Source organism: Rhinatrema bivittatum, chromosome 2 (assembly GCF_901001135.1).
Source record: "Rhinatrema bivittatum chromosome 2, aRhiBiv1.1, whole genome shotgun sequence".
NCBI classification, from domain to species: Eukaryota; Metazoa; Chordata; class Amphibia; order Gymnophiona; family Rhinatrematidae; genus Rhinatrema; species Rhinatrema bivittatum.
This window is the reverse complement of record NC_042616.1, coordinates 222970057-222982604: the sequence shown is the minus strand read 5'-3', so window position 1 is coordinate 222982604 and position 12548 is coordinate 222970057. Positions and strand designations below refer to the sequence as shown.

Genomic DNA, 12548 nt, shown 5'->3' with positions numbered 1-12548 from the left:
CTCAGATGCCAGGGTTGTCCTTAGGGGAGGGTTGGGAAAATTTGGGGCAACTACCCCTCACACCCATGGTAACCTCGGCCCTTGCAACTGGCCGCAGGGTTTAATCATGCCTCCCTCACCTTCCCATTCTCCATCCCGCTGTCAGGAGGCATAAGAGAGCTGTGCTTACGCCTGTTGGTGCCTCCTCTGCCTCCATCAATGGAACAGGAAAAGCACTGGTGGGGAGTGGAGTAGGTTAAAAGAGAGGCACCTTTTTTTTTCTCTCTCTCTCTTCTCCCTCCCCTATTGGTACTTTTCTCAGATTCAGGAAGCTTTATTATCAGGAAAAGGTTTAACATTTTTACCAAAATAACCCATAAAGGGGGGGGGGGGAGGGGTAATTTTCAAAGACGCGTGCAAAGGTGGTTTGTGTGAAGTCAGCATGGGACGCACATTAGTAGCCTTTGCACATGGGAGCACACAAAAAAAAGTGTGCGCATACAAAGAGGGTGTTCTGGGGCAGGGCTTGCAAGCCATGCGCACAAGTCAATATTTTCATAAGCAAGATATGCGCATACATTAGCCAACTTTATAAAATATCTATCCCCACCCATAAACTGAGGGTTATTATGCTCTCAATACAATTATTTAATGCAGAAAATATATGTACTTTTATAAAATAGTACATAAATTTTACAGGTCCCTGCATTAAAAAAAAAAGTGTGTGTATGGAAACATAAGCGCGTTCTTTCAGGACAGTGACGTGGGATTTTGTAAACTCTGCGGCTTCTGTTGCACGGTTTATAATATACAAGCGTAATTTTAGGCACGCTGTCTTTTGCATGCATGTGCTGAGTTATTTATAGTATTCAAAATTGCCCTCAGAGTAGTTAAAAGGGAAGTACAGAAGAAAAAATAACTACTGCTAATGAAAGTAATTAAAATTACAGGGTACAGAATGGTGAATAGTATGGACAATTAGCAGGCTCTGGTGCTGTTCTGTATTGTTCCTAGTAACATAGTAAATGACAAGGAGAAAAAGACAACAAATGGTCTATTCAGTCTGCCCAGAAAGTTGATTGGATGGTAATTGCTACTCCGTACAGGCTACCCCCATTCAGAAATGTTTACATCTAAAGTTAGCAAAATGTTACCCCTTATCTTTGTTTCCATTCTCTAGCCAGTAGAGATCCTATCTGTTTGTTCTATGTTCTTTTGAATTCCATTACCATGCTTGTCTTCTCTGTCTTTCAAGAGGGCATTCCATGCATCCACCATCCTATCTATGAAGAAATATTTCCTGATATTGTTCCTGGGTCTGTCCCCTTGGAGCTTCATATCGTGACTTCTAGTTCTACCACTTCCTTTCCATCAGAAAAGATTTGATTCTTGTGATATCATTTCTCCCTTTAAGGTATTTAAAAGTCTATATCATGTCCTCTCCTCCCAGATATGCATAGTCAGGTCCTGCAGTCTCATGTCATAAGTTTTTTGGTGCAGATCCCATACTCTTACCCTCTTTAGACTGCTTCCATCCAGTCGGCTCCTGATTGAACACAGTACTCCAGGTGAGATCTCACCAAGGACCTGTACAAGGGTATTATCTCCTCCTTTTTCCTGCTGGTTATGCCTCTTTTGAGTTCAGCATCCCTCTGGCCTTGGCCACCATCTTGTCATATTGCTTCACTGCCTTTAGATCATCAGTAACAATAGCCCCAAAATCTCTCTCCTGATCCGTGCACATCAGTCTCTCACCCATCATTATGTACAGCTTTGGATTATTGCTTCCCAAATGCATGATGCTGCAGTTATTGGCAATGAATCTTAGCTTATACTAAACAACAAACAGAAGCCTTTATAACAAATCCATCTGTAACAGGACCCAACAACCACGAACAAGGATATGCAAATTTAAGACTATAATCTAATGACTGGTATTGCCTGTCTTGGGGAATGACCGTTTTTAAAGTTCAAACTCACTCGCAAGCAAAATACCACTTTGCTCTATGTATAAGCAACTGATTATTTTTTGAAATTTTTATATGCAAATAAAATCACTTCATTTATAAATTATTTCTTCTATTTCTTGATAAACTCGTACAAAATAGGAACATATGAAGTAGTCCTCCCGATGGAAAATGAAAAAGTAGAGCAGTTGGAGGACAAGATGGCAGTTTGAAGTCCTCCAGCCCCCCCCCCCCCCCCCCCCAGCACATCGGGTGGAAAATCAGTGAATAAATCAATAAGATAAGTGTGGGCTAACATTCAATACAACTGCTGTACTTTTTCATTTTCCATCGGGAAGACTACTTCATATGTACCTATTTTGTACGAGTTTTTCAAGAAATGGAAGAAGTAATTTATAAATGAAGTGATTTTTATTTGAATATAAAAATTTCAAAAAATAATCAGTTGCTTATACATAGAGCAAAGTGGTATTTAGCTTGCGAGTGAGTTTGAACTTTAAAAACGGTCATTACCCAAGACAAGCAATACCGGTCATTAGATTATTGGCATAAATTTGCATATCCCTGTTTGTGGTTATTGAATCTTAGCTTTCAAAACTTCAACTACTCTTAGACTTAGATTGCTTCTTATTCTTTCTACTCCTTCAGGTTTGTCCACTCTGGTACAGATCTTCGTGTCATCCGCTAAAAGACAACCCTTTCCTTCTACCCCTTTGTAATACTGCTCATGAAGATGTTGAACAGAGTCCTAGAACCAACCCTTGAGCACTCCATCACCCTTCTTTCTTCAGAGTAGGTTTCATTTTCCATTATGTGCTGCTGTCTGTCAACCAATTTATCTAGTCTACCACGTTGGGATCTACTTCCAGGTTTTTCATTTTATTCATGAGCTTCCCATGCAGGACTATATCAGAAGCTTTGCTGAAATCCAAGTAAACTCCATAAACCACAGCGTACAGAGCTAGTGTTCCAACTTTATTGGCCAGTGCCCTGCCGAGAACAGAATTCTGCTTCCTGCTCCATCCAGCCCCGCCCCTCCCCTCCCATGCAGCAGGAAGGGGGAGTGGGTGAGACTACAGCAGACAGAATAGAGCAGAGAAAAGCTACTCTGCCCTCTAATTCTTCCCCTGCCTTCCTGTCATGTCCCATGGGCTGATGCAGAGGGGAAAAACAATCTGCTGCTTCTAAGAACCCTCAAGTACCAGCATAAGAAAAGCTCTGCGTGTATTCCTCTTAACCTAACCTCTAAGTAATCAGACCTCCACCCTGAATTAACCAATGTTTGCCTTCATTTTTTTTTCTCCCTAGGTAGATATTTGTGCGGAGGAACTGGGCAATAATGTGAAACCTGCTGTGTGTTTATTGGGCGATGTCAATGCAGTGACTGAACAGGTAATGCAGGGACCAGGCAAGACTATGTAACTTGTATTCTGTATACTTTTTCTTAAATAATTTAGGGGTTTCGGTTTTTTTTTTTTTTTTTTGGCAAGATAATTTTCCATCTTGTTGATATAAAATAATCAGTGTATACAGTATCATGACAAATAGATGTATTGTATTTGTAATTAATACTTCAGAATGCATTTATCTTACAGTAGTAACTAAAGAAAACTATAAACATAACAGTAAACATTATAGGCAAAATTTTAGTTTTATTTATTTTGAGGGCAACTTTCAAACTGTGTATGGGTACTTTATATCCGCATTCTTGACGTCAGTTTTATAAAGGAAAACTTTCCTCTCTGACAATTGTATGGGAAAACGTACATGCACCTGCTTTTTTCCAACAAAATTATATGCGTGCGTGTAAGTACTAACCCCTTCCCCATCCACCTCCAGGAATGCCTTCTCTCTCTGTATGAGCACTATGTGTGCACTTTTATGTGGAGAGAGGCTAGGCAGCTTTCAAAGAGCCCATTTTCCACAGAAATGCCTTTGAAAATTGCCCTCGATATGTTTGGATATTTATTACTCACCTTACTGCAGAGGCACCCGAAATGAGGTACAAAAGCAAAACACTAATCCAAACAAAAATCGGTTCTACTTCCAATATAATACAAAATTTAAAACAATGAGATAAAAAAACTTAAGAAAATAGCTAAACTGAAGCAAAAAAAAAAAATCCCTAAAATAATGTAGTGTATATCACCCATACAGTATCATATTAAATAAACATGCAACAAACAGCAGCAGTCTCTGGTGAAAGAATGAGCAATCAAGATCCTGGACTGTACAGAGTGCATAGACCTAGAACTCAGGACTTACTGCCCAGCCATCCAAAAAGAACTCCTGATAGATGAATACAGAGACTGTCAAATAGAAACAGAGAGACATGATGGCAGAAAAAAACTGTATGGCACATCTAGTCTGCCCATCCACCCAATTTAATATTATAATTCCCATCATTTCCTTAGAAATCGCCTGTATTTATCTCATGCTTTTTTGAATTCAGATACTGTTTTTTGTCTCTACCATCTCAACTGAGAGGCTGTTCACACATCCATTACCCTCTCTGTAAAGAGATATATTTCCTAAAATGACTCCTTTCAATCTCATCACATGACCCCTCGTTCTAGAACCTATTTTCCATTGAAAAATGCACACCACCTGTGCACGGAAACCTTTGAGATATCTGAATGTCTCTATCATATCTCCCTTATCTCGCCTTTCCTCCAAGGTATACATGTTTAGATTTTTACATCTTTCTCCATATGCTTTAGAATGAAGACCACTGATCATTTTAGTAGCTATAGTCTGGACCAAATCCATCTTGTTTATATCCTTTTGAAGGTGCAGTTTCCGGAATTGTACACTATATTCCAAATGAGATCTCGCCAAGGACCTCACCTCCCTTTTTCTGTTGGCCATTCCTCTCCCAATGCAACAAAGCACCTTTCTGGCTTTTACCATCACTTAATCCACCTGTTTGGGCTCCTTAAGATCATCAGATACAGTCACTCTCAGATCCCGTCCTTCCTTTGTGCTTAGAAGAATTTTACTTCCAGTACTGTAGCTTTCCTAGGATTTTTGCATCTTCAATGCATTACGCTGCATTTCTAGCATTAAATCTTAGCTGCCAGACCTTAGACCAGAGCTTTCCAAACTTTTCATGTTGGTGACACACTTTTTAGACAAACATAATTTCGGGACACAGTAATTCAGTCTACTAGCAAACCAGAGGTTGTATGCAGTGTAACAAAGGAAAAAAGAAACATCACCCATCCTTATAAAACAAATCAAGAAATATAAAATCATCAGCAGTAAAACTGTACTAACAAAAAGAACATATTTCGAAACAGCTGATGAGTGGAATATCCAATAATTAAAAACTCATATAAAACATTTCCAGATACCAACAAAATATTTCAAAATAGCAGACACAAAGACCCAGTAATGAAAAATAATAAGGATACAAACACTTTTTTGCTCTGCATACCTGGGAACGTTTGATATCCAGGTGTCCTGAGATTGTTCTGAGTTAGCAGGAGGAGGGGTGGTTTGCTTGGAACTTTCTCCTCTCTCTCAGTCACATACCAGCGCTCTCTCTCACACTGGCTCTCAATGACACACCTATACACACATGCTCTCAGTACTCACATATACCCATGCTTTTTCTCTCTCACTTATATAGGCTCTTAATTATACATTTACACACATGCTGTCTATCTTTTCACGCTTACAGACACACAGGCTTTCAATCACACACATATATGCTGTCTTTTTCTCTCACACACAGACTCTCATTCACATGCTTACAAACATGTCCTCTCTTTCTCTCATTTACACACAGGCTCTCAATCACATACTCACATGCTCCCTCACCTAAATCAGCTCTCAATCACACACAGACACACATGGTCTCTCTCTCTCTCATTTAAACACAGGCTCTCAATCACATACTCACATGCTCCATCACCTAAACCAGCTCTCAATCACACACAGACACACATGATCTCTCTCTTACTTATACACACAGGCTCTTAATCATACATACACATGATTTCTCTCACACACAAAGGATCTCAATCATACACACATACTCTTTCACACAAACAGGTTTTCAATCACAAACTTACACATACAGGTTCCCAATGGTAAACTTACATTCATGCTCTCTCTCTCACAGGCAGGCTCTCAATCACAGACATACTCTTTCACATGTACAGGCTCTCAATCATTCACATACATGCAATCTCTCACTCTCTCATACACACACACAGGGCCCCGCGGCCCGGAAGAGGAAGTGGAGAGTATCGGGTGAGTGCGCGGCAAGAAGAGGCCACGCTAGTGCGCTCTGCATCGGCCCGAAGAAAAGAAGACTGCAGCGCGGCTCGGAGGAAAATGTTCAACCGCGGCCGATGGGACTCCGCCTCCGCGAGGGCTGAAAATGAAGAGGTTAGCGTTGGGAGGAGGCTGCTGCTGCTGCTAGTTCCCGGGGTGGGGGAGAGAGAGAGTGAATGCTCTCCCTTGATCCAGCTCTCTAATCACCCAGTCAAAGAAATTGATCAGATTTGTCTGACAAGATTTCACCTCTGGTAAAACCATGCTGCCTCAGATCTTGCAATCCATTGGATTCCAAAAATTGCACTATCCTCTGTTTTAGCAGCAATTTTATTAGTTTGCTCACCACAGAGGTCAGACTAACCAGACTAACTGTAGTTCCCAGCCTCCTCCTTACTTCCACTTTTATGAATAGAAACCATACCTGCCCTTTTCCAGTCAGCCTGTGGAGCTACCAAGACATCTAAGTTCCCTTAATACCCTCGGATATATCCCATCCGGCCCCATTGATTTATCTACTTTGAGCTAGATATTCAAAGCACATTTAGTGCTAGATTGCCAGATAAGTAAGACTTTTCTGGCTATGTAGCGGCTGCTAAATATCCAATTATGTTCAGCAGCTGCTACATAACTGAATAAGTCACTGGATAGCCAGATAAGTGGTGAGCGGGCAGTGGACGGATCGGGCAGAATCACTTATCCAGTTAAGTTAACTGGATAAGTAGCGATATTCACTCTTACCTGGTTTAAGTTAATCAGATAAGTTTGACCAGAGCAGGTCTGCTTTAGCCCTACTTATCTCACCCAGTTAAGTAGGGACTTCTACACTGATATTTGGCGGTATAGCCATGCCACTGCATATCCCTTGTAACTTACCCTGATAACTTTAAAAATTGGGCCCTTTAAGTTTAGTTAGTTCCTCACAAGCAAATTGTTCTGAAAGTTGATTGACGTTTACCTCACTTCCGGTCTTATTTGTGTTCGTTTTTATGTGGTCCTGCTCCAGGCCCTTACACACTGAACACTAAACAGAAATATTTATTAAGAAATTCTGCTTTTTCCTCATCAGCCTCAACATATCTTACATTATCATACATTAGTCCACATATTTTCTATTTTTTAATTCCCCTCTGTAACAACCATGTAACTCAACAAAATGCAGAGCAAGAACTATATTGTTATTAGTTTCAACTGTATCGGAGAATTGAGACTTAACTGAAATAGCCAATACTAGTTAGACATACACGCTATTGTAGACGCTTCAGCTTGTACTTTACATTCGACTCATTGGAATTTTGACCTTCATAATAGGCATCATCGTTAATGCTTTCGCGTATTTCAACTCTGCCTTATATTTAATCATATGGTCAATTCAGTTCGTTTTGAGAAATTTTTTAAACATATTTTTCAAGACATTTTCTTATGCATTTAAAATAGACTCCATAAAATTTTCTTGTGCAAAAATCAGCACTTATCTTATTTGTATCACTCGATCCACATCCTTTGATATCTTGCTGCAATAGGCAAGAAACCGATGACCCAACACTGGACCGTGTTTCGGACTGCTGCCAAAATTACTCAGTCCTTTTTCAAGGGTTGAACATTCTGCGTCAAAAAAATAATTTTCTCATAAATCCACTACTGACTTCCAAATAATACGTTCATTCACAGGGTAAAAAGTGTGTTTTAAATGGGCTGGTCTGAAGATCGCCCTCCTTGTATGTAGGTAAAAGGTCGATGACTGTCACACAACTGCACTCTAGCAGAGGCTTTCCCGAGGTGGGTACATAGTTTTGGATCTTCAACACTTTGTCCATAGTTCTGGTTGGTAAAAACATCCACAGGAAAAGGAAGTGTAACTCTCTGCAGATACCCTCAGGTCACCTGGGGGTGGTTTTCATTTATTTTGAGAATCAGTGTAAAAATGGGGACTGGAGGGGTAAAAAGTGCCCTTGGACTTTGCAGGATGAAACTTGGCTCCTCAGTGTGTACATGAGGAGCGAGTGAAGAGATGCTGTGATAGGGACTTCCAAATACCTCCAAGATGTAAATAATGCACAGGAGGCAAAGGTTTTTCTCAGCTCTAAAACAAGAGGTTAGAGTATAAGGATGCAAGGGGGGTAAACTCAGAAGCCACCTGAGGAAGTATTTCTTCACAAAAGAAGCGAGTTGCAGATAAGGAACAGTCTCGTAGTGGAGGCAAAAGCAGTAACAGAATTCAAGATGCATGAGGTGTGAGCACAGAGGCTCCCATAGCCACAGAGAGGAGAAGGAAAAGGCAGCAGTCTGCTGCAGTTTATGGCATCGTAAAAGGAAGCAAAATGTTGCAGGCTGGATGGACCTTATGGTCTTTATCCGCTGCCATATTCTATGACAGCATTACTACTTAGAAATAATTGCAGTTAGGATGATCCATAATATCTAATTCTTTTTTTCTTTTTTTTTTTTTCTTTTTTTAAAGCTTTTAGAACAGTTGGGCAAACAGTCCTGGAGATATCCTTCCAGTTCTGTATGGTGGGATGATCTGAAGAAAAAAATGAAATTGAATGAGGAAAACTCTAAGGTAAGAGTGGGGCCCTTAGTTGCACCCGCAAATAACTGACTGGGTGATGCGGCCAACATTGCAGAAGTCTAGAGCAGGACGAGGAGTGGAATGGGAGGGAAAGGTGAAACAGGACAGTCCAGAAGTGCTTCAGGGATTATGTAGAAACCTGTAAAGGTTGACAGGGAAAGAATTTAAGGCAGTGATATTCCACCTCTGACTTGGGATGCACGCTTGATTCTTTTACATGAAAGCTGTGTTAAAACTGCACAGAACACGGTACAAGATTGTACTGCATTAAATAGAAAAACAGAGCTTCTGGAAAACCGCCTCAGAAGATTAAATCTAAGACTGTTGAATTTCCCAAAAGTTATGGGAGAGCTACCTAGAGTGACTCTACGTAAATCCCTGATCGAGGTTCTGCATATTGCTTCAGATGAAATTCCAGCCTTTAATAAGGTGTGTTTTCTGCCATATACCCGATCGAGGGGAAATGAAAACTATAACCAGCTGGAAATGGGAAATTTAACAGAATTTTTAGAATCATCGACAACAGAAATATTGGAAAGGGCCACCTTCTTAATTTCCTTTAATTATGAAAATGATATGGGACTTGTAATGAGAAACTATTTCCAGAACATGGGAACCCAGTTTATGGGCCAGTTTCTGCAGATCTTTCCGGACCTGGCGAAAGCCACGCAGGAGGGAAGGAGGAGGGGGTTCTTGGCCCTAAAGCAGGAGGCTAGGGCGTTGGGTGCCAATTTCCAACTGAGGCACCCATGCAGGTGCATTGTAAAATATAACAACAACACATATTTTTCTAACCCCAGAACATCTCAAAGCGTGTCTTAACTCCCAAAATAGGTTGATGAGGGCATAATCACCTATAGTTAGTCCAATATCTCAATAAAGTTATAAAAGGATTGAGTAAAGCAAGCTAATGGCATTTTCCTTTTAATTTTCTGTGTGTTAAAAATTGGCTTCCTTGTATCTCTAATGTCCGCCCCCTTCTCAATATATACTAGTGGACTGGAAAAATGGTTTTTCTTTTGATTCTTTATCTTTTTTTTGTATATTTCTGTGCAAAGATATTAAAAGCTTTGTAATTATTTTGAAAATTCAATAAAGAGAAAAAAAAAAAAAAAAGTGCAGTCAAATAGAACGGCTAGCGTTAATAGTAATTCAGTTCACCTCCGTTGTAATTCAGTTCACCTCCGTTTGAAATTTGATTATATTGTTGTTTTTATTTCAGCATTAATAGAGCATGCTAAACAAATTGCACTGAATTTTTTAAAGCATATAGACATGTAAAATGCCATTGTGCATGTTCATAGGCTTTTTGAAAATTACCCTGGGGATTGTGGGTGTAAAAGTGTGCAAGGAAGCAATTTCATGCAAACTTGCACTTACTTGAAAGATGCATTGCCAGGGATGGAATTAGAGTGGGGAAACTATTTGCATGCAACCTTTCTAAAATCCAAAGCATTAGTGTAAATCCCTGCAAGCATAAATGGCACTCGAGGGCATTCCTGCAAATTTTCTGAGCTGGCTTACGCGCGTAAATCCAGCTTGAACATTGTGGCTGAAGGCCACATGCACAAAGTACAAGACTTCAGCCTGAAGTGCTGCGTTATAAAATTGGGCTCTCGATGTAGATAGGAGACTGTTTCCCAGGGAAATTTGCAGTGCCCGTTGGATACCCAAGGCAGTTTACTTCATGAAACATCTCAAAATAAGCATGCAAAAGTGACTGCACTTTAAAAAAATAAAAATAAAAATTGTTTTGCATTTTAACACATTACACACATGAAGATTGTTTTAATGCATTTTCTATTTAAGGCACTGGCAATGCAGAATTCTCTGCCTATGAATTATTATGTGGCGTTCCATCATATCAAGGCACTGCTACCCCAGGATTGTATCCTTGTTAGTGAAGGAGCCAACACCATGGACATTGGTCGTACCATAATTCAGAACTATCAGCCCCGTCACAGGTCAGGTATTTGTAGCAAATTTTTGGCATAGCCTTGATAGTATACACAACACTGTACACAGTACCTATCAGTCTGTCGATGCGGAGAGATGAGCTGCTTAGGTCCTAGTGCTAACTATGCAAGGGATGCGATGCAAGATATTTGCTGATATGCTTTGATTCCATGTCCATTCTATCGCAAGCTGTTTCACCTTGAGCGTGCTATTTGCAGCTATGAGCTGATTTGCCATATTTAGTGCCAATCACCTATGCCCCTGCTGCATGATGAAGTACTGAATTGGTAAGACAGAAGAACAAAAAAAGAATATATTGGGCACTTCCAGATAACTAGGAAACAATGAAACCTGGCAAGGTGTATAGTTCACTGTGCCTATCAGTGCTTTTCTGAATTCGTTGAATGTGTTCTATATGTTCTTTTTTTGATCTTACAAGTTTTGTTTGGAGAGTCCCCACCTATGAGGTATGCACCTTATTGGCATAATTTCTAAGAAGAGAGATGAGCCATGAGCATAAATTAACATCTTTTTCTTATGTAGGTTGTTTTAACTATTGTGTTTATTTCCAGCACCTTATATTTCACAGGCAATAGTCCAGATTCAGCAGTGCAATCTAGGTGAAAGTGAACGGGTAAGAGGGTGAGAGAACCAGGGAAAAGGCCAGAATTGGACATTTATTTATTTATTTATTTAGCTAGCTTGCTATTTATTTAGCTTGCTATTTATTTAGCTAGCTAGCTAGCTAGCTAGCTAGCTAGCAAGCACTTTACTATACCGACCTTCATGGTTAGGGGACCATATCAGATCGGTTTACATCGAACAGGAGAATTGTAACAAAAACAGTAATAAATAGTAAATTGAACAGGAAAAGCAAAGTTACATTTAACAAGGTTGGTAAACTTGGAGGCATAGATAGCTGGAAAGAAAAGGCTTAAGAACTCAGTAAACCAGGAGTGTAAACAATTGTAGAATCAGGGATCTTACTTATGTAAGATCCTCTTACATAAGTAAGAGGATCTGTATAGTAACAGAAAGAGGCTAAGCAGATGGGAAGGCAATGAACAAAGTGACTTTTAGGTCTGCCACCAGAATGTTAGAAAGGAAGGGATAATTAAAAGAATTGATTCCACCAGTGAGAAGTGAGAATCTTGAAGAAGCATGATGTATATGAGTGGTTTTTGTTTGTTTATTTTTTACTTATTTTAATTCCTGTACCACCATAAGCACATGATCTTTGATTGATGTATTTTGTTAAGATTACCTCACCCTGGTGAGGAGTGCTTATATAAATACTGAATAAGTTCTTTTTGTTGTTGGAATATCTGCAAAAATAATTTTAACTCGTCCTTACAGAAGAACCACCAAGCACAACTATACACAAAGATATATCAGCATACATCAACCATCAATAAGCAATTTTTTTCTTTTAGCTTACTCAGTGGAAGCCATAACCTGCAGACCTTGCAATCCTGACGGTGACCCAGAGCTCTGTTTAGAATCCCAAACACAAAGCAATTAATATTCCAGAAAGGAATACTGGGCGTGCCCCATTGTCTGCTTGCAGCCTATGAATTCTCATATGATTTTCCAATGACTGCCAAGCCTGAATGAAGAAGACCTAAGCAGAATACCCATAGGATTTATGAATCAAAGCCTTGGCCTTGGGTGGAACGTCATAAAAAGAAGTGTCCTGTATTCATGAAATTGTGCTGTCTTCTGCTCCTGTATGAGTCATGAGCTTGTCCAAATCCTCAATTTCCATTGTCTTCAATTCCTGCAAGAGGAAATTC

General features: G+C 39.8%; 1 protein-coding gene across 3 annotated transcripts in view; it reads left to right on the top strand.

Moving 5' to 3' along the window:
- HACL1 (2-hydroxyacyl-CoA lyase 1) overlaps window positions 1-12548 on the top strand; it is a 114514-nt gene that overhangs the window by 90089 nt on the left and 11877 nt on the right. For all 3 annotated transcript variants that reach the window (XM_029589209.1, XM_029589211.1, XM_029589212.1), the window contains exons 11-13: window positions 3255-3338; window positions 8689-8790; window positions 10609-10763. In XM_029589209.1, coding sequence (XP_029445069.1) covers window positions 3255-3338; window positions 8689-8790; window positions 10609-10763 — 341 coding nt within the window. The remainder of the gene's footprint in view (window positions 1-3254; window positions 3339-8688; window positions 8791-10608; window positions 10764-12548) is intronic.